General features: G+C 42.4%; 1 protein-coding gene across 1 annotated transcript in view; it reads left to right on the forward strand.

Annotated features, from left to right (window-relative positions):
- Positions 1-21,869, forward strand: part of NSF (N-ethylmaleimide sensitive factor, vesicle fusing ATPase) — a 79,809-nt gene that overhangs the window by 37,881 nt on the left and 20,059 nt on the right. The window contains 7 exon segments of the mRNA XM_075722612.1: positions 7,909-8,108; positions 9,957-10,122; positions 10,676-10,750; positions 13,907-14,094; positions 18,477-18,572; positions 19,194-19,350; positions 20,504-20,637. Coding sequence (XP_075578727.1) covers positions 7,909-8,108; positions 9,957-10,122; positions 10,676-10,750; positions 13,907-14,094; positions 18,477-18,572; positions 19,194-19,350; positions 20,504-20,637 — 1,016 coding nt within the window.

Consider the following 21,869-nt stretch of genomic DNA (forward strand, 5'->3'; position numbering starts at 1 on the left):
AGCTCATGGGATGAGGGGAGAGCTGTGGACGTTTGTCTCAAATGTAATGAGGCTCTCAACACTGTCTCCCATAAAAGCCTTGTAGAAAAACTGATGGAAGACAGACTAGCTAAGCGGGCAGCACGGTGGATTGAAAACCGGCTCAGCTGCTGGGCTCGAAGAGTTGTGATCAGCAGCGCAAGGCCCATATGGAGGCTGGTCGCTAGTGGTGTTTAACCTCTTCGTTAGTGACCCGGATGATAGGACAGAGGCACCCTTAGCAAGTCTGCAGATGACACAAAACTGGGAGGAGTGGCTGATGCACTGGGCAGCCTGCTTTATTTAGGTGAACCTGCTTTGCACGGCGGGGTTGGACAAGATGATCTCCAGAGGTCCCTTCCAACCTCAACTGTTCTGTGGTTCTGCAGAAGGACTTTCTAAGACTGACTCAGCAATAAAACAACAAATGAAACCTCATGTTGATCAGTGAAAAATGATGTGCATGAAAATCACAGCTTGTAAAATGCTGGCTGTGCTGATTTTTCACTTGAGCAAAATTTTGGGGCTATAGTAGATCCACAAAAACAATTGCTCAAAGGCGCAGTAGGGGTCAGTCAATTCCTACTTGAATTTGGTAATTATTAAGAAGAATTACATAAAAAACCCACAAAAGGGAACATAATTATGCCCCTGTGTATATCTGTAATTTGTTCACATATTGAATTGCTGGATGCAGTCTTGGTCTTGACCTTTGTATCAGAAAGGATGCGGTAAAACTGGAAAAACTTCGGAGGAGGGTATCAGGATGGTTGGATCAGAAAAGCTGCTGTACACAGAGTGAATTGGCTTGAAGATCTTCAGCCTCGGAAAGAGACCAGTGGGAGGGATATGGGAGAGAGGGCATCAAAATTCTGCATGGCCAGGAAAGAAAAACCTTCTCTCTTTCAACACAGGAACATGGAAATGTGAAGTGAAGGTCACAGATGGCAGGCCTGGGAGGAAGGGAAGGGGCTTTACACCAAATGTGCTGCAAGGAATTTCTGTGTTGATGGCCGCAGTCATCACCGGATACTGAGAGGACTTTTGCTCTTGCCTCATATGGCTGCAGTTGTGGTGTTGGCTAGCAGGCATCATCGCCACTGCTTGGCAACCACGGTTTTTCTCTAGCTGCAAAACCAGGCCTTGAGACATCCCGGTGACCCTGTTAAGTTGATACTCGTTTACTCTGTAATGCTCTGCGGGTTAAGTGTTCATAAGGCATTTACAAGTGACATCTTGTTGACTTTCTAAGTAGACAGAAATGATCCAGCTTTATTCCAAACAGTAGAAAATGCTGATGAGATTTATGGCTGTTAACATCCAGGTGGGATATGACTGTAAACATCAGCTGCTGTGTTCAGCAATCCATCCAACAGCTCTGCATAATCTCTGTCTTAAATTAGCTACATTTTTGGAGCTTCTCTATTAAGAGGCAGAGGCATTTACTCTTTTTTCCTGCAGTGATGACTTCTTTTAAAGATTGGTTTGTTTTGTATATATTCTTATCAAAATCCCTTTTCCTGAGAGCCGTGGTTTTGTTTGTGTAGCCAAAGGCATTCCATTGGAAGCTTCTCTAAAGCTGATTTATTTGCATTTTTATCACATTCCATCAGAAATTGATAAATGTCCTGCCACTGCCGTAAATCTAGTTATTGCCCCCTTATATATGCATGCATTAAACTTCTCACAGCCAAACAAGATACGATGAGAAAGCTGTTCTCAAAGATCTAGGAAGAACTTAGTGACTTGGTTGTCTTCTCTTTACAATGGCAAATGATGTGATAGATCAAGAAAACCGGCTATTTAGAGTCCACCTAAAATAAAAAGCTTCTGTTTCAGGTGGAGCCCTTTGCCTGTCTCAGCTTTGAATTAAAAGCAGAAACAAGTTACTTCAGTCTTGCTACTTGTCGGTAGCACGTAAATCCTACGGGAAGATTAACTGGAGGCAGTGATGTAGGCTGGAACAATGCTGAGCTTAGAGGGTGAGAGGAGGGGGAAATTCCACCCAACTATATTTTTGGGGAAATGTTGTCTGTGTGGCAGGTGAAGTCTGGGAACCCTGATCTTACTCTAACCTGCTTGAAGATTAATGTGCAGAGATAAGCATCTCTCCCCGATGCGTTCAGGATCGGTACTTTACTATCGATGCAGGTTCCCGATAGGTGCATCTGAATGATACAATCACAGCAGAATGCTTTGATTTTAATTAAAAGGGGAATTACACTCCCAAGTAGAAAATCCCTATTTTACTAAAACATGTCTTCTGATCTTTCAAAAAAAGGGAGTAGCGAGAGTTAAACAAATAAACTTTATCTTGTCTTTGGCTAAGTGATGTCCTGGTTCAAAATAGTGTTTGACTTCTCTTGGTAACACTAGTAACTCCCCCATTTTTACCAGTTTTTGTGATTTTTCCCTGATATTTTTTGTAGAATGTTTCCCATATTGGTATATTTTAGTTCCTGTTAACGTACCTATTCAGCCTCTAACTGTATGCCATTAAATTGCATAATTAAGTATCACGTTACAGCAATGACCTTTGATTTGGAGTCCTAATGGTAAGCTTAATGAGTTAGAGATGTCTGGATGTCTGCACTGCTAATAATTTGTGTTTATAAGAGTCTCATAATAGTATTGACATTTGGGCTGCATTGGTGAAATCAGCAAAGGGGAGATAAACTTAATCAAAATTCCTGTGTGGTGGATAGGATCCCACTGTGATTTGAGACATAACATTTGTATTTTGTCATCACCTGTCTATTTTAATAAAGTCCTGCTTGTGTTTAAAACTTTAATTTTAGCCAGGTGAACGTAGCTATACAGGGAAATGTCTACTGGAGCAGCTTGTGGCAATTTTATTTGAAGAGGAACAAATTGCTTTGGTTTCAGGAACGTTCTTCCACCTGGACTAAGAGCCAGCTCTCGGTGTTGCCCATTCAGCGGCAACCAAGCCTTGCAGCAGTCGGTCAGTAAGCCCTCGACGGTCGGATGCGGGGGAGCACACGTGTGTTTTCGCTTGCGAAACGCTGAGCGGGGACTGCCCAGCGCTGGCTGAGCTTGTCCGCGTAAGGTTTGGTGGTTGTCAGGGTGTCTCTGGGAGCCGGCTGTGTCCCGGAGCCGGTGTTTTTGCCCGAGGGGTGCGTGGCTAATGGCATGGTGCAGCTGGGGACTTCGGCGGCAGCTGAAGCAGTGGCCTACCTTTGACCAGCCTTCTTTCTTTCCTTCTTCCTGCAACAGCTTCTGTCTTTTTTTTTTTTTTTTTTTTTTTTTTTTTTTTTTTTTTTTTTCCACATGGCTTAGTCCAGTCTACCCTTGGTTGGTTTAGTGTGGGCTTGGTAGTGTAGGTTAATGGTTGGACTGGATGATTTTAAAGGTCTTTTCCAACCTAAACGATTCTATGATTCTATGATTTACTAGGTATTCTATGATTCTGTGATTTAGTAGGTAAGAGATGATACTTTCTCATGCTAAGCAAGTTTGAATAGGAAAAGGGTGAAAATCCTGGGAGGCTTTCTAAGCAAGTTTGTCCAAAGGCTGTCTTGTTTCCCCAGTCATCCAGCTGTGACCACGCCAGCTTACCTTTTGCTTTCCGTGCGCTCCCACGGTGGAAAATGAGACTTCAGGTGCAGTGTGTTACAGCCCTTTGCGAAGGCTATGTTAGCTCAGGCAGAGGAGGGGAATACTTGGGCTTTTCAAGAAGTTCAGGTTTTTGGGGCTGTAAAAGAGAAGCTTCTAGTGGCTATAACTAGGTTGTACTTCCTTCTGAGAGAGAGATGGTGAATTGCAGGAAAACTAGAAAAAAAAAATAGGACCAGACTGTTCTTCGTGTTTCTTTTTTGGAAGTGTACTAAAGAAAACCGATACTTTACAGTACAGTTTTCCTGCCTCTTTCAGGATGCTCCCAGGCCTGTTTGTGTACATGTGCCCTGACTTGCCGGTAGCCTTTTGATAGCCTCTCTTGCTGGAGCGCAGTGGAGCTGTCTGAGCGTCGCTTTGCTTGGGATTTCCCTTCAAAGCATCACTCATCATCGAAATCCTGCTTTGTGCTGTTTGGCTACATAGGTGATCGTGTTCCTCCATGAAACACGTTAACAATGTCTTTCATGACATTGATTTGACAGGAATAGCTTTTAATTTATCTATGCCTCATTCGTTCCTGTGTGAAATTTGTCTTTACTGACAGTATATGCTGTTTATGTTTTTGACTCGTAGATGCCTGAAAGTTGACTAATGAATTCTTAGCTATATCTCTTGATTTTTTTGTAGTAAATTTATCTGCAGGGAAGCCCAGAAAAATCTTTCAGCTTTATTACCATGCTTATTCACTGCAGCACTATTGCTCTCTGGGATTTTGGTAGGGATCAGACGCTCGTCATAGCAATGTTCTCCTGAAACTTCATTTTGGTGTATGAGCACCCTGAAAGAGAGAGCAAGCAGTGCATGTGGATAATAGAGATTATTTTGTATTGAGCAATTATTCAGATTGAAATTAATCGTTTATTGCTATAATATGTGGGAGTAAATTAAATCACAGTTGAGTATCGGTAAGTTAATAAAGGAGAAAAGTACTTGTTCTTTAAAGGCAGAATGTTGCTGTGAGGTCTGTGCAGCTCTGAGGACTCTGTTGTGTGGGGTGAACTTACCACGTAGTTGAGACAAGCTGGAAACTAGGAGGGAAGTCATTCCATGTGGGTGACAAATAACGCAGTGTGCCCAAGCTCTTTAAGCTTTTGATGATGGTAGAAACTGAACTATGGTCCTCTCAGTCTGAGCTCTGTGCCATCAGTTTGCTACTTTTTTGGTTTTTGCTTTTAAGGTATATTTTGAGCACTGCAGGATTCTTGTTGGATGGTTTGGATCCTTAAAGTCAAACTGCAAGACTGTAGTATAGAAAGAATGCATCATAGAATCATAGAATCGTTTAGGTTGGAAAAGACCTTTAAGATCATCCAGTCCAACCATTAACCTACACTACCAAGTCCACCACTAAACCAATTAAGGGGAGAGTAGCAATTTCATGTTCCCTGGCTTGGTGGCTGGATTATTTTTAATGAAAGTAAAAACTAGGAATCATTAAGGTTGGAAAGGACCTCTAAGATCATCAGTCCAACCATCAACCCACCACCACCATGCCCACTAAACCATGTCCCCAAGTGCCACATCCACTCGTTTTTGGAGGTGTTCAACCTCCAGGGATGGGGACTCCCCCACCTCTCTGGGCAGCCTGTTCCAATGCTTGACCACCCTTTCCATAAAGAAATTTTTCCTAATTTCCAACCTAAACCTCCCCTGGTGCAGCTTGAGCCCATTTCCTCTCGTCCTATCGCTAACTACTTGGGAGAAGAGCCCAACACCCACCTCACTACACCCTCCTGTCGGGGAGCTGTAGAGAGCGATGAGGTCTCCCCTCAGCCTCCTCTTCTCCAGGCTGAACACCCCCAGCTCCCTCAGCCGCTCCCCACCAGCCCTGTGCTCTAGACCCATTATGAATGTCATCTACAGCATGGAACAGTTTCCACTAATTAATGTGTTGCTTTTTACCTCAAACAATTAATACTTCAAGATTTCTAAGGTTTTAGATAAATTTTCTTGCAACAAAACATAGGGTTTTTTTATCTTCAAATATAGTGATATCTTGTGTTACTTGTTGTCTGGCGCACATGTGTAGGGATTTTATGCAGCAATTGGATGGAGCAAGCGAAAAGGAGGAGGTGCTACTGAATTCCCTACCTCTGTAATTAAAACGCTTGTGTTCAAAGCCGAGACTTTTGTCGAGGCAGTTTCTAAACGTGCTGTTTTCCCATAGGCTACAGTGGTTACGGTGGCTTCCTCAAGGTCTCTTTCCTTGGGATGTCCTCACCGGTCTGGTCGGTGCGGATGACAGTGACATGAGTTACTACTCTAGAGGAAGGGCAGTAGGTGCGGGAGTCTGTCAACTTGGTGGCGGTGCTGCGTGTGGCTGAGATGGTCTAAAACATGAGAAGGACATCTTGAGTCCATGTAGGCTGAGTGGTTTGCTGTCTGCACATCTTTCTTTTCCATGGGCAAAGTGAAGAGGCATAGTGAGGAACTCATACTTTTTATTGTGCTTCAAATTGCGTAGGAAGAAATAAATCACTCAAATACCTGCTGTGTCCTGAATGTTGAAAATAGATTTTTTTTACTTGTAGTTTTCTGTTTCCTCTTTGGTTTTCAATATTGGTGGGAAAATAGACAAAGGAGGTCTGCTGGAAATACAAGGATCTAGACAAAATAAGTTAGTTATTTCTCTCTTCTCTTTCCTCACCACTTTGTGACCCAACAACATCCAAGCTCGCTCTGTTCCTGAATCTGTCTTGTACATGTCTTTTAAATTGGGCAGTATATAGCTCCCGTGTCTCTTCTTCTCTAGGTAACTTCTATTTTCCTTTGCTGTTTTTGTAGTTAGATGCCTCTGCTATGAAACTGTGGCTTTCTACTTCTTTGAGGCTTTCCCTGAGTCTGGTGCTCAGTGTTTAAAACTTGGTGCTGATACATGATCTCTGCTCTCCTGTTTCAGGGTTTTCCAGCACCAGCCCCTTCGGATTACTCCCAGGAAAAAGGTTTTGTCTCGATGCAGTTACTTTTTCTGCCTGGCTAGATCTTGTCTACATGCTGATAGTCCCATTAAATGAATAAACCAAACCTCCTTGTAGACGTGTGCTGGTACCACGGCCTCTCTTAGCACAGTAGAAGGCAGAGCATGAAATATTCAGGCTTAAGGATATTCAGACAGTTGATAAAATACACCTGGGGCTCACAGGCTGTATATCCAAAATTCCATGAATCCTTCAGGAAACCTTTCTTGTTCACACTTGGGAACCTCTGTCAGGAGTTGTGTGCACACTTAGGAAACTTGTGCCGTTGCTGACTGGGATGTGCCCAGCATTAGCTTGCATCCGTTGTACCCTCTGTTTCCTTAGAGGAGAGAATTTAAATGCCAGTGCTCGTGCACAGTGACAAAATCCTGTTATTTGAATAAACTAGAATTTTTCAGGTCTTTCTAGTTAAGGTCCAGCTTTTTGGGCTGATGGTTCTTAGTGGTTCTTAGAAGCCTTTTTCAGTTTTCTCAATGTTTGTCCTATAAACTCGGAATCAGAACTAGATATATTACATGGAACTCATTAAAGCCCAGTACAGGGGTAAACGGTTAGGCATTATTACATAATAATACTAATTTTCTCTTTCAAGAATCAGACGAATGCATTTGATCTATGTCTACACTGGGATCTCACTGTCAGTTGAGTAACTTTGAGGGGCTGATGCTTCATTTTCTGTACACACCTGAAAATTAAACTCAGCTGAAACTTTTCTGTGAAGGAAGGCTACCTGTGCAGGCACCGTGTGTCCCTGTAGGAGAAGAGAGAAACGAACCAGATGCAGTACGTGCTTGTCCTAAACTGCTAGTGCCTCTTTGCTTGGCGTTCAGGGCATATGGTGATATAAAAAAAAGTATCTGCTACCTGGGGACGATCAGCATCCCTGGGACCTACTCCTGGGTTTTGTTGAACTGAAGAGTATGTTACTCACATGCTTACCAAGTGATCTCTGCTTTGTACTACTAACCAGAAGTTATAATTCAGGCTTCCAGTCCTCAGCTATTAACTTAGCATGCCTAATGCCTGGGAGAGCGTTTGTGCTGTTCTGCGGGTTATTTTTCCTGGCCGTTGCCAGATCGTTGGAACGTCTCTGATCCAGTCTGGCAATTCCGTCTTTGAATTTCGCTGATAAAAGGCACCGAGCAGAGCTAAGGCTAATGCACATCTCTGCCAGATCCCTGTGAAAGCACCCCTACTGTAAGCAGCGATTCCCTCTTTACCATAGTGCTGCTTCCATCGTAAGCCTGCTTTCTAAGCTTGTTCTCTCTTGTTCTAGGCTGCAAGCATGTGAAAGGCATCCTCTTGTATGGACCTCCAGGCTGTGGCAAAACACTTATGGCGAGACAGATTGGCAAGATGCTGAATGCCAGAGAACCAAAGGTGGTCAATGGTCCAGAAATCCTCAATAAATATGTGGGCGAATCTGAGGCCAACATCCGCAAGCTGTTTGCTGATGCAGAAGAAGAACAAAGAAGGGTAATGCAAACATAGATAAATAGCATGGTCAGTATGAATGTGCCTAAAGAATGACCGGAAAGGAGGTTTATAATCAGAAAATTGCTGCTTGCATTAAAAGACTGAGTCACTGCTTAGCTTGTGATTATAGTTATTCCTTGCAAGTCACTGAATATTAGCGTTCTACAGATTCACACAATGTCCGTTGAAAAAATGATCTTGGAACCTGAAAAGGTGGCTGGTCTTCTAGCTAGCTGTGCTGAAGATGGACAGTTTGTTTAAATTCCATGCAGAATTATTTTAAAGTAATACAGTAGGGCCCATCCTGCTATGCTTTGTATTATGTGGTGTGTCACCTGCTCAGAAAGTCCTTAAAAGTAGGATTGCAAAAATTTTGCTCTGTTTTTTTCTTTTCTCTTTTTTTGTGGGGGAGACGCAATTAATCTATTTGGATTTTTGCTACTAAATACAGGTGGCACGTAACATAGGATGAATTTCAAATAACCTTTCATAGTTTCAGGTTTTTGGGTTAGAGTATATTACAATCCTTGAAGTGTTACAATCGATATATCATTAATTTTTCTCAGCAGAAAACTAATGGATGAGAATAGTCTCGAAACTAGAGAGTATAGATCTTTGAAACTGGAAATTGAGATAAAGATTCTGTTTTTTTCAAACTTGGTTTTTTTTTTTACTCCATTACTTTAGCTGGCTATCAAAAGCCCAGTCTTTAGTTTGAAGGTGTAAATACTTATTTCACATATGCTATGGTAATTTTTCTCTGCTGTGGATCACTTAATCTTGATGAGATTTTTCTGGTAAAATACAATTTCAGGCAAGTCACAATTAAATATAGGGAAGTCTTTTCAGAAGACATTAGCAAAGGACATTGTATCCCTTTAATTTTATTTACACCTAACAAGACTGCAGATTTTGCTAATGGCTTGAAATCATTTAATTTTCTTCTGCAAAAGATTTATTAGTAAGTTGGCTTTGCGTGGTATCTCGTACCGATGTAAACAATCTCCTTCTCTCTGGTTGTTGCCGTATAACTGAAAGCCGTGAGCTGCTTTTCCTTTGCAATAACACACCTGTTAAAATAGACTTTATATTGGCTGGAGGGGATGGCCCTGATGACAAGTTGCGAGATTACAAAGGTCTCGAAAAGGTTGGTATTGTAATGACTTGTGTCTGGGGCAGATTGCCAGTGACAGCACATTTACCCAGTGTTAACATGGTCTCCACTGTCCACAAAAGATATTTTAGAGGTGGAATTTGAAAGGAAAAAGCTTCATAAGACGATCACAAAAAGTATCCTGTTCTCTTACCAGCTGCAACTGCTTCACCTTTGAGTGAACCTGGAAATAAGCAGTTCTGTTCCCGATTGGCACTGAACGAATGGAGTCTTTAAAATATTAAGGACAAAGCTACCCTGGCAAGCTGTGTATTTACTAACTTTAGTACAACCTGGGGTATTTCCCACACTGGGTGCATCCCTCCACAGATGTGCTTTGTTCTCCGTCTCCCTTTCGGAGGGCTTTTCCAGATGCTGAGTACTGTGACCCTTTGAGCTGTGTGTTCCAGCTTTGGGCTTGTGCTTTTCTTGTTCAGTCTAGTCCTCTTCCTTGAGACACTGCTTCTCTTACCAGTCCTGTGTTTGGGCAAAGCCCACCAACCACCCCATTTTGGAGGATGGCAAGACATTATTCTGGAAAGGGGTCTGGTACAAACATAATGCGATACTAAAACCACTTGGAGGTATCAATGTTCTGTATCTCCGTGGCTGAGCTTGTTGAGAAGTTACTGTTTTGTTTGGATTGCTTTCGGTGATGACATGTGGCATTCCTGACATGTTTTTCTCTCCAATAGCTTGGAGCAAACAGCGGTGTGCATATCATCATTTTTGATGAGATTGATGCAATCTGCAAGCAGAGAGGAAGCATGGCGGGTAGCACTGGAGTCCATGATACTGTTGTAAACCAGTTGCTGTCTAAAATTGATGGAGTAGAGCAGCTCAATAACATCCTCGTGATTGGTATGATGGTGCTTACTTTCTCTGTTATGGGGTCTGGTTGAAAACTGCTGATATTTTGCTCTCTGCAGGTCAACTAAGTTATCATTACTGGTATGGGATCTGTTTGGACTAATCCAAACTGAATGACCGCTATTTAACAAGCATCAGTAGCAGATTTAAAGGGAGATGGTGCTGTAACGGGGTGATATTGCCACTTTCAACAATTTCCTCCTTTAGCTGTTGATAACAACCGTTTCATAGTTTAAGGAAACTTGCAAGGGATGATATGCATTGATGTTTTGGCATATGAAGGATTGGGGCTTCTCTAGCTGTGTTGTCTAGTTGTTCTGATGCCTGGAGCCCTGCAGATAGAGTCACAGATACAGGTTTGATCCCCATTGCCCTGACTCTACTTCAGGGCATGACTTTTCTGGTATTTCTGGAGATGGGTATCTTTTGTCTGTTTTCTTAAGACTCTCTGAGATATCTTCTTAGCTCTATGGGCTGAATTCAGGAGTTGGAGAGCCTTAGTAAGCTCCGATAATGCTTATTTTGTTTTTAACTTTGAATTTAGGAATGACCAACAGACCTGACCTGATTGATGAGGCTCTGCTGAGACCAGGGAGACTGGAGGTGAAAATGGAGATTGGTAAGCAAGCTAGGATATCGCAATATATAAGCTCACATGTACTTAGAATCATAAAGCAAATTATATATATCATAGTGTGAACAATTAAGCAGGATGGCATAGGTGCTAAACTTCATGCAGCTCCTTCCATAATATTACATGTAAATTTAATCAGCCAATTAAAGTGCCATTTTAGACTTACCTACTGATAACCTGTTGACCTGATGGTGGAGTCTAAAGGGTGGCCAGACTGTGGTGCTCAGTTCTGAGGTTAACAATTCCCAGAAGAATGTTTGAATAGAGAATAGCCTGGGACTGATTAAAAGCTTAATGATCCTGTCTTGCAGTGACAGACTCAAATTGGTTGAGATCTGTGTTTAAAGATTGGAAATGCAGTTTCAGATGTGTAGTCTGGAAGAGCTCATAAAACATTTTCCCCTAACCTTCCACAGACATGCAGATGTCACAAAATACTTTTTGCGCTCTGAGCTAGGCACCTACCATTGTAAAGGTAAAAATTCTCAAACTGTAGTGAGTCACAAAAAAGGAACAGGCAGGGCCATGAGTATTAATATGGTCTGTTTCCTTTCAATTGCAGAAAATCAGATGAAAATGTCCATATAACCCTAAAAATCATATGATATCATACTAGAGCAGCAGGCAAAATTGTAATTGTCTATGCTGGTCTGCACCGTGGGGAAACTCTTGAAATCTGATCTATCAATGTAATCTTAAGAGCTTGCTAGGGATTTTTTTTCTCTTATCCTTACAGGGTAACATCACTCTTTGAAAGAGCCAGAAACAGGAAAGAGTTTTTGTGGTAGCTGAAAAGGAAAGATTTTAGGCAAAAAGAAGGAATGAGGAAGTGAAGCTGATGACCTCTGAGGCAGCTGCAGAGGTAACCTGGGCAGGGAGCTGATGCTGATGCTCCAGAGCTGGTGCTGTCCTTGAGTACTGTAGGAAACGGTTCACGTGAGGCATTACTGCGCTGTAGCTCACGCGAGAGTGGGGACTAGAGATTCAGCTAGAGCACTAGCTGTGGAGCACAGACAGCATGGATGGCTTCAGATGTGCTGGAGACTTAAGAGACTGATATATTTGTTAGGTGCAGGAAGAAACAGGAGGAGACGTGTCTATTTCTGGCACAATACGCAAAAAAGGAAAATTGGGAAATAGCGGTACACAGAGAATTATTAGAAGTCAGTCTGACGAATAGTAATGAGAGAAAATTAGCATTGGCAAAAGCTGTAGCCAGGTAACAGTGTTTACAAGCTAACACAGCTACGAGGAATTGAAGGAAGGACTCAATAAGGAAAGTGTGTTTTAGGGATGAAGAAGCATAGCCACGATGACAGTTGCCTTTGAACAATCTCATACTTGAAAACAAATGCCTAATAGCAACTGTTATTAGTAAGCGCAGGTGACATTGATTGTATTGCAGGTGTAGTGCTTGCATCTTTAGTTGACAAAAGTTAATTAAATTAAATAAATTCTAGGGACTGAGCAAGACATTCCTAGAATAAGTTATCAGATGGTAAGGACTGAATGCTGCTGGGGACTATGCACATTTTAAAATGTCTTTTCACATTCCCTCGGCACACATACTAATCAGTGTAAATTGTCAGATCCTTGTAATAAAGGCTGTGAAGGTAGGTTGGAAAGTGAGCTAAAGAACAGCATGGCTTTACCAAGATGATGATGTGCCAGGCTGACTTGTTACGCTTTCTTTTACAAAAAGGCTTTTCTGTATCTTCCGCGGTATGCATTTTAGGAGGGACTTGCTAAGGGGCAAACTGGGAAATTATCACCTCAATCAGAGAAAATGAACATTGTATGAGAATGCTACGGGCCAGGTGAAGAGTAAAGTCAAGACCCTTAATTTTAGGAGAACGAACTTTCAGTTGATTAGGTAATTAGTGGATGGGACCCCCTGGGAAACTGCCCTCAGGGATAAAGGAGCAGAACAGAGCTGGCAGCTCGTTGAGGACATTTTTCTTACCACGCAAGAGCTCTTGATTCCCATGTGTAAGAAATCAGGCAAGGAAGGCAGGAGACCAGCATGGCTCAGTAAGGACCTCCTGGTCAAACTAAAGTGTAAGAAGGAAACGCACAGGCAGCGGAACGAGGGACATGTGTCCTGGGAGGAATATAGGGACACTGCCTGCATGTGTAGGGATGGGATCAGGAAAGCTAAGGCACAGTTGGAGCTGAATTTGGGAAAGGACACAAAGAATAATAAGGGCTTCTCAAGGCGCGTTGGTCAGAAAAGGAAGATTAAAGAAAACGTACGTGCTCTGGAGCGGGTCCAGAGGAGGCCATGAAAATGGTCGGAGGGCTGGGAACACTTCTGTGAAGAAAGGCTGAGAGGCTTGGGGTTGTTCAGCCTGGAGAAGAGGAGGCTCCGGGGAGGCCTCCTTGCCCTTCAGCACTTACAGGGGCCTGTACGAAGGCTGGAGAGAGACTTTCTACCAGGGCCTGTAGTGACAGGACAGGGGCAACAGTTTTAAACTGGCAGAGGGCAGGTTTAGACTGGGTATAGGGAAGAAATGTATGATGGGCGTGGTGAGACACTGGCCCAGGTTGCCCGGAGAAGTTGTGGCTGCCCCATCATTGGAAGTGTTAGGAGTCAGGTTGGATGGGGCTTGGAGCAACCTGATCTAGTGACAGATGTCCCTACCCGTGGCACCGGGGGGTGGACTAGGTCTTTAAATTTCCCTTCCAACCCAAACTATTCTATGATTCTACAATTCTGTGATATTTACAAGGTGGGAACAGGGTTTGGGGATGGCAAGGGACTCACCAGATTGCCTTTGTGTAAGGTGAATTCCTGGAGTGGAAGCCTGAGAGCAACCAACTTGGAGGAACCCTGAGGAAAGAAACTAAGCGTTACGCTTTTTCTCTCTAGTTTAGCAGTGATGCTAATCATAGAATCATAGAATCGTTTAGGTTGGAAAAGACCTTTAAGATCATCCAGTCCAATCAATTTGCCGAGGGCAATTAGTGTAATTGAATGTTCTCAAACAAAAAGCATTGTCAAATACTCTACTTGTAAGAATGAATTGCTTGCTTGTGGTGAGAAAGAGCCTTTGGAGGTAGGACCATTGAGGAGAGGGAAAGGCTTTGCTGCAGTTGCTGTGCCGACGCACCGAATGACATGTGTTCTGTTTAAAATCTCAGGTTTGCCGGATGAGAAGGGTCGATTTCAGATTCTTCATATCCACACAGTACGGATGCGGGAACACCAGCTGCTGGCTGAAGATGTGGACATTGCAGAACTGGCAGTCGAGACTAAAAACTTCAGCGGTGCTGAATTAGAAGGTTTAGTTCGAGCTGCTCAGTCTACTGCTATGAACAGACACATAAAGGTCAGTCCTGTTGTCTCTCACCGGGGCAAAAAAAGGGAAAATAATTATGTTTGGAGTAATTTCCTGCATGTTTACTTCCAAATGAGTAATGGTGTCTCAGCATACCTTAGGAGATGAAATTCATGTGGACACCACCTTTTCACTGTGCTTTTACGTGGTTCTGAATTACCTCTTTCATCTCCTGACCTCCAAGTGGCTCTTGCGTAGCTCAGTGGGAATGGAAAGTGATTGTTTGTTAATGTGTTTTGATTAAAAACTGAAAGGAGACAAGAGGTGGAAGTGAGAACAGCCAGTCCTATGGGAGGGATCTCTGCTGGAGCCCATGCAGCTCAATATATTCGTAAATGACTGGTAAAGAGGGGAAAAGCGAGGTTACAAGCTCATAGCTGTTTTGTGGTCATAAAGATGAAGGCCACCTACGGAAAACTGCAGCAGGCATTTGAAATAATGTGAGTGCACAAGATATAGTCAGTGAATTTAAGCGTACGCTGGGAAGAGAACATTCAAAACGGTATAGGCAGTGATAGGGACAGACCTGGCCATTACTTGGGGTCAAGTTCTTGGAGTTACAATGATCTTGAAATATCAGCTCAGTCCTTATCAGTGAAAAAAGCAAATGCAACATTAGAATTTACTAGGAGAAGTATACAGAGCAAAAGTGAGGCTGTGATTATGTCATGGATAAAGTCCCTGGTATATTGGAATCTGTGCAGTCCTGGGACACCCACCTTGAGAAGGTTCTGGTAGAGCTAGGATATGGAAAGGCAGTAGGGAAGGTCAGAGTGTAGGAGGGTTTTCATTGGAAGAATGGTTAGGCGAGGATTTCTCAGCCTGAAGAAAACATGGTGAAGAGTTGTGAAAATTATATGAAGCCACGAGTGGATTGGAATCAGTGAGTGGGGAGTGCTTGTTTCCTCTTTCCTAATACAGGACCTCAGAGAACAGCCAATGATACCAGCAGGGCCATGCTCTAAGCTGTGGAAGGAACCTTTTGCTCCAAGATGTCGCTGATGCTAAATCTTGGTCGAATTCAGAAGGGGCTTGTATAATTTCTTCCATTTCAAATAAGAACTCACTTGATGATCGTCTCGGCGTGCATAGACTTGTAATGTTCTCAGCTCCCTCCATTCTAGAGGAACATTGCCTTGCTTTCCCAATGTTTGCTGATTATGGGAGGTCAGTGTGTCTTTAACTGGAAAGGAGTTAAGGGCCATGAAATGTCAGGTTATAATCCAGATGCAAAACGCAGTATTCGATGGCGTTGAAATATGAGATGATTAGTTCGTGAAGAAGGAAGCTCAAAGACTCAGCCCCTTTGCTCTGGTGGCCAAGAAAGAGGAAAGCCTTTGACATCAATTCCACAGCACTGGTATATTTTTAAGTAAAAAGTCTGTTCAGCTTTGAATATGAAGAAAGCAAATCATGCTTTCATTTAAGCGAGAGAAATCATTTGGTTGCTTAGACATTTGTGTCTCTTGGGAGCACTCTTTCTAAAGGAAAAATGGCTCTTTCTGCTTTTTTTTTCTTGTACAGCCACGATACTTGAAAAGCTATTAATTGTTTCCTATAGCAAAAACCCACAAACATCAACAGTTTCTCATTTTCTTGTGTTCTGTCTCAAAAAAAAAAAAAAAAATCAGCACCTCTAGAGGTATTTTCATCCCTTTGCAAGCAAATAATTTTTCTTAAATAATTAATTTTGCTTATAGTTGATGTTTTTTCAGTGCTTGAATTTTGGGTGAGTTTGGGGACCATTAGTGTTTTGATATATTCCCTGTTGTGCCAAAATGTCACAGTGGGAGAAGAGAAAATGGCAATGTATAAATGTAAGAGAGCAGTCCCCTCCTTTAGGTTGGTATGTGATTGACATCTTAATAATATATGTATGTATCTTCCAAATGTGAAGGAGCCACGCTTTGTTTTTCTTTTCAAACACTTTGACGTAGTATTTTTGGATAATCTTATTGTTTATTCTGAAGACGTCTTCAGCCAAATGATGCACTAAGGTATTTTATTCTCTCCTACGAGTAGCGCAAAATTTAAAATATACATCATAGGCCTGACCTAGTTTTCAGAAGCACCTACAAGAAGCAAGAGCACAGATTGAAAATCAAGGGGCATTATTCTTCTGAATCATTTAAACTCTTCTGATAATCTCTCGAAGTGTGTGTGTGTCAAAAATTAAAACGTGTAACTCATTAAAGGCTAGGAAAGAAAGAAACCCCCTGATTTTAGGTGTACAAACAACTTCAGGAATATATCAATAGTGTTTCAAGTACCTTCACTTCCCTCTGCAAAGTAGAAGAGTGATGAGCCTGTATTAAAGATCCACTAGTTTGATATATTTGGCATCCTGTATTTCTGTTGGGTGGGGTTTTTTGTGAGAAGGGACTCCATCATTTCAGCCATCCTCTGGTTATAGTTATTTGTTTGGCACAGTGTTATTGGCCAGTCTGGGTTCCTGAGGTTGCTGTTTAGAGGCTGCATTTGCTACTCTACAAGACAAGCATAATGTGATTATTTGTATTACGATTTTTTCCTTCCCATGCTCACGTGCACTACTCCTTGTTCTTGTAGATTATCCTAGTCAGAAGAGAATGTCTCCGAGACACAGCTTTGAGGGTCAAAGCTATTTGACTCGTCCATCACCTTGGTCTTAGGCAAAGGTGATAGAGGTTGCTAATGCCTTTCAAGAAACCCCTTGAAATCCCAGATTTTTACCTCCTGAGCTATCGGATCATGTAGGGCCATTGTACTCTCGGGTGGAAGCAGGTAGTGTTGTAAGACTCTGATAACTTTCAATGAAAATTATACTGGTTTTGGAATCTAGAGAAATTTGTTGTGGTATAACTGGGAAATTCAGAAATTGTCCAAAGCCTTTCAAGGCTGCGCTTTGGTGCAAAAAAATGAAGATCTTTTGCCTCATCTCTATGCTGCTTAAAAATAGGTTTCTGCCTTACCGCTTACAGTTAGATGAATTGCTTTTTACAGATCAACTTCTGCTGCCTCTTGTGACTAATCCTTTTTCCGATATCTCTAACTCCACTTGGGATCCTCAGGAGATTGCACCCATAGGATTAGTATGTAATAGCCAGTGTTTGTATGCCGTTGAGTGGAAAAGTTGTTTCAAATCCATTTAATTCCCGATTGCTGCCCAAGGCAATCAATATACTTGCAGATCTACAAATAATCCTGGTAAATGGAGCCGTTCCATATTGCGGAGCTGCAGCCATACTCAGTAATACATCTACAGCTGTCTTTGAAGTCTACAGACATGTGAATAAAGTCTCCAGCTTTAAAGGCTACTCTCAAGTTGTTTTCAAGAACGAAAAACCTGTTCCTGCCCCAGTGTGAGCAGCTTCGGGCCACCTCCTAGTGGTACCTCTAGTTGTGATTGAGAAATGATTTACAAGAGAAGATTGCAGTAGTGCTGTCTATACTGTGTATTTGCTTCCAGTCATTAGCTTTTAAATGTTGCTGGACAGTCTGGGATTGGCGGAAGGGGAAAAGGTGATCCTTTCATTTAGAAAGGAGTGCAATATTAGCTGAGCTAACTGCAGCTTATTTATGCCAATTAACTCTGGTAGCGCTGCCTTGGGAAGATTCATGACTATGGTTGAACTGAGGCAAATAAAGACAAAGCAGAAAGAAATCTAATATTTACCAATTCCCTTAAAGACTTGCTTGTACGGAGAGGAAAGTGCATAGTTTGAATAGAAAACTAAAACCTCCTGAAACAGAGGTGCATGAACAATTCTTATTTTTGGCTTAGTTGCCAAAGATGCTGTGGTTAGATTCAGAGTTGGGTTAAACTTTAATTTGTCTTTCTGAAAAATTAGGCTTTATCCTCTTCCCACCCAGCACCCAGAAAGCATAATGAAGAATTTTTTTCTACAGCCTCTAAATGGAAAGAGTAGTTCCCTACTCTAAAGGGAACCTACATAACTCCATTAACTTTTAGAAATTTAAACTTAGGTGAGATCAGTCCCACATTGGGCACCAGTCTGAGCCTCACTGACACTTGGTTTATGTAGTCAAGTTAGCACAGCAGCAACAAGGATGGTGCAGAGCTTCCGTCCTGTTCTTAGCTGGGGTGGCTCCTCTGAAATGCGGGGTCATGGCCGTGCTCTTCACTTCAGCTTTCCACCCAGGGGAGTGAAACAACTGTTACTTCATGACTTCGTGGGGCTGGCGTATGGATGTGGTTCTGTGAAGATGATGATTGCTTCAGTGGTATCCAGCACATGTCCAACCAATGTGCGGTTAAGAAGCATTTTTCTTATTGACGCAGACTAACTCCAGGGTTGGATCCCTGGATGGAAGTCGATAAGGGGTTGTGTGCGGTAGTGCTGTATTTCAGTGTCTTTTATTGCCTTTATTAGGCCAGCAACAAAGTGGAAGTGGATATGGAGAAGGCAGAGAGCTTGCGAGTGACAAGAGGAGACTTCTTTGCATCTTTGGAGAATGATATCAAACCAGTAAGTAGGCACTATGTAACTCCTGTAACAGTCATGTTAATGACATGAGGTAGCAACTTCCTTCCGGGATCAGACATGCTACAGTGCACCATGGGCTGACATACTGTGTCCTGTGTTGTAGGAACGCAGGTAGGGAGCCTCTTTCTGCCTGCAGTGTTAAGGCTCTGTTTTGCACCTTTCGTTGCATGCAAGAATCATAAAAAGGAATAGAACAAATAAGGAGAGCAACTTGGGATTTCTTCTCCTTGCCATATGTACACTCTCCCTTTTAGGCTACTTCAGTTAATGGATGACAGCTTTAATATTGACTCTAGGAGGAGGTTTAAGCCTCATTTTTTGAGAATTGTCTTTAAATGGCGTGGATTCAGAAGCCATTGGCAACTTGTACTGGTTAGAATTTGTTTTGAGGGTACATGAAAAGATGTTTCTAAATGTGCGTGGTCTCTAACAACGTTCAGTCCTTTGAACTGAAACGTTGCGTGCCATCAATGGGTCTTCCAGTACTGACTGTCTCACTTAAGCATCTTCCAGAGTCTTGGTCCTGGTCACTTTGGTGATGTTTAATTGTTTCATGTTTTTCTGATGTGATGCAAAATTTATTAGTAAAATCTCTTAATACAGGCGTTTGGAACCAACCAGGAAGACTATGCAAGCTACATCATGAATGGTATTATTAAGTGGGGTGATCCAGTAACAAGGGTATTGGATGATGGGGAGCTGCTTGTTCAACAAACTAAGAACAGCGACCGCACTCCTTTGGTTAGCGTTCTTCTAGAAGGTAAATTCAAGAAAAATATATTTACAAAAACACCCAAGCGACTTCTGTGAACTCTTCCTATCAGTTGCCCAAGTGGTCTTCTGTTATATCCTGCAATTGTACGTAAAAGAAACATATGGGAGGAAGAATAGAATTGGTCTCTTTCAGTTCACTTGGATGAAATTGCTTTAGATACTAAAACTGGCTTCTCGGCCTCAGAGAAATCCTGTTTTTCAATAACGGAGAAGCAAATGTAGCCAGTTAATAACCTAAATGTGGATGTTTTACGGTGCGAACATCTCCAGCTGAGTTAGTTGTCTAAATTCTCTTTGAAGTCACTGGAGAGCTCATAGGTGTAATTAGCTGAGTTCAAACAGCAGTTCATCGGGCCACATCTAGGTGTGTGCTGTTACAGGGGTGGATTGCCCTCTATCTAGACTGTTATTGACTATGAAGAGTCTAGGAAACTAGTTCCAATATCTATGTTACAGATACTGGAATAGAATTTGTTATTTAGCGCTTCCCTCTTTCTTTTCCTGAAGTCAAAAAATGTAGATTACCACTATTGCTTAGTGGTATGTAGCTTTGAAATTAACCTTGAATAGATCCCCTGAATAATTCTGTGTGCTTGTGGCCAACGTATCGCTTGTGTGCAACACCTTCTTGCACTCCAAATTGATTTGTATCAGGTGTATAGATTAAGTTGTGTCTTTGGTCTCTGTTTGAATTATTCTGGTGTGAATTCAGGCAAATAACAAATTGTCTTTGTCAATATTTACCTGGCATTCATGCTGTTCACTTGTTTGCCACAGTATCTGCAGAAATCATATTTAGAAGGGGCATAAACATAGTTCAAGAAGTTTCTCCAAAATACAAACACATGCTAATTTTGGTGCAGTGGCCTGTCCTACAAAATGTGTCACGTCCTCTTTTGTACTGGCTTCAAGGCAAATGAGTCTGCATGTGCTCAAATAGTGCTATTAGTTTCCTTCCTCTGGAGGATTGGATCGCACTAGGAGTTAGCATGTTCCTTCTGCAAGTAGAAGAAAAGGTCATTTCAAAATGCAGATACCTCTGAATGAGATTATAAACATGCTTCAACTGTCATCCATGTTGAGCCTTACCAGAGCTGTTTTCTCCCTTGTTTTTGCATTATGTTTGTCTGTTGTTTCAGGTCCTCCCCACAGTGGGAAGACTGCTTTAGCAGCAAAAATAGCAGAAGAATCCAACTTCCCCTTTATCAAGATCTGTTCTCCTGATAAGATGATCGGATTTTCTGAAACGGCCAAGTGCCAAGCTATGAAGAAGGTACTTAAGCGTCCTACTCTTTTGCTTGATTACAGTCCAATTATGTTCTCTAGTGGACAGAAAAGTGAATTACCCTTGTGATTGTGTTCTCTGCTTTCTGTAGGTCCTACATTCCTATGCATATATTTATTTATAAAGTTGCATGACTGTTTTTGTGGCACTGACGCTAAGTGACTCAGGAAAGAATTCGAGGCTGTGTCCCCGTTGGGTCTGATATGTAGTGATGACTAACAGTGGAACAAAACACCTGATCTGTGATGAGCAAGTCTGGAGCTCTGTCTGCAAAGATGAAGGCAGGATGGGCTTAGGGTTGCACTTGGAAAGAATAGATCCTCCCTGAATGAGACTAGGAGCAGTTTTGAGGTGGTAAGGTTTACTTAAACAAGAGTTTTAACAGCTTGGAGGGCAGGGGGAATGCAAACAAGTTGAACATCTTAAATAATTTCAAGTAGCCAGGTGGAAGGAAGGAGATGTCATTTACTGAAGCAAGTGAGTACTTATTCTTCTAACTGAATGATACTGAATGAGGCATGTAAGTGAAATGTTACTCTAAGATTAGTTTGTTGTAGGATCGCATAGTTTCTAAGAGAAGCGATGTGCTCATCATAGCCGGAAGCCCAGTTTGTAATTTAGATTCAAAAAGGAGCCTTTTGGACTTCACTTGAATTGGCGTATGCTGGAGGTAGGCCTGCAGTACCACTGATGTCCTTAGTGCTACTTACTGTTTAAATCCAAAGCTTTGCAGGACACTGGTGCTGCTCTATGAAGGGTGATGTGGAGGCTCGATCCCTATGTGAGTAGGTCTGTTCTCCCTGCAGTATGCTGTTATGAAAAGTAACCAACATCCAGCCTGGGTAGAAAAGCTTCATAATTGCATTGTTGTGGGGGATTGGTATGTGTATTGCTGTATTATTTTGGCTGACAGCCAGCTGAACATGAGCCAGCAGTGTGCCCAGGTGGCCAAGAAGGCCAACAGCATCCTGGCTTGTGTCAGGAATGGTGTGGCCAGCAGGAGCAGGGAGGTGATTGTGCCCCTGTACTCGGCGCTGGTGAGGCCGCACCTGGAATGCTGTGTCCAGTTTTGGGCCCCTCAGCACAAGAAGGACATTGGGGTGCTGGAGCGTGTCCAGAGAAGGGCAGCGGAGCTGGGGAAGGGTCTGGAGCACAGGGCTGGTGGGGAGCGGCTGAGGGAGCTGGGGGTGTTCAGCCTGGAGAAGAGGAGGCTGAGGGGA

This window comes from Pelecanus crispus, chromosome 18 (genome assembly GCF_030463565.1).
Source record: "Pelecanus crispus isolate bPelCri1 chromosome 18, bPelCri1.pri, whole genome shotgun sequence".
Taxonomy (NCBI): domain Eukaryota; kingdom Metazoa; phylum Chordata; class Aves; order Pelecaniformes; family Pelecanidae; genus Pelecanus; species Pelecanus crispus.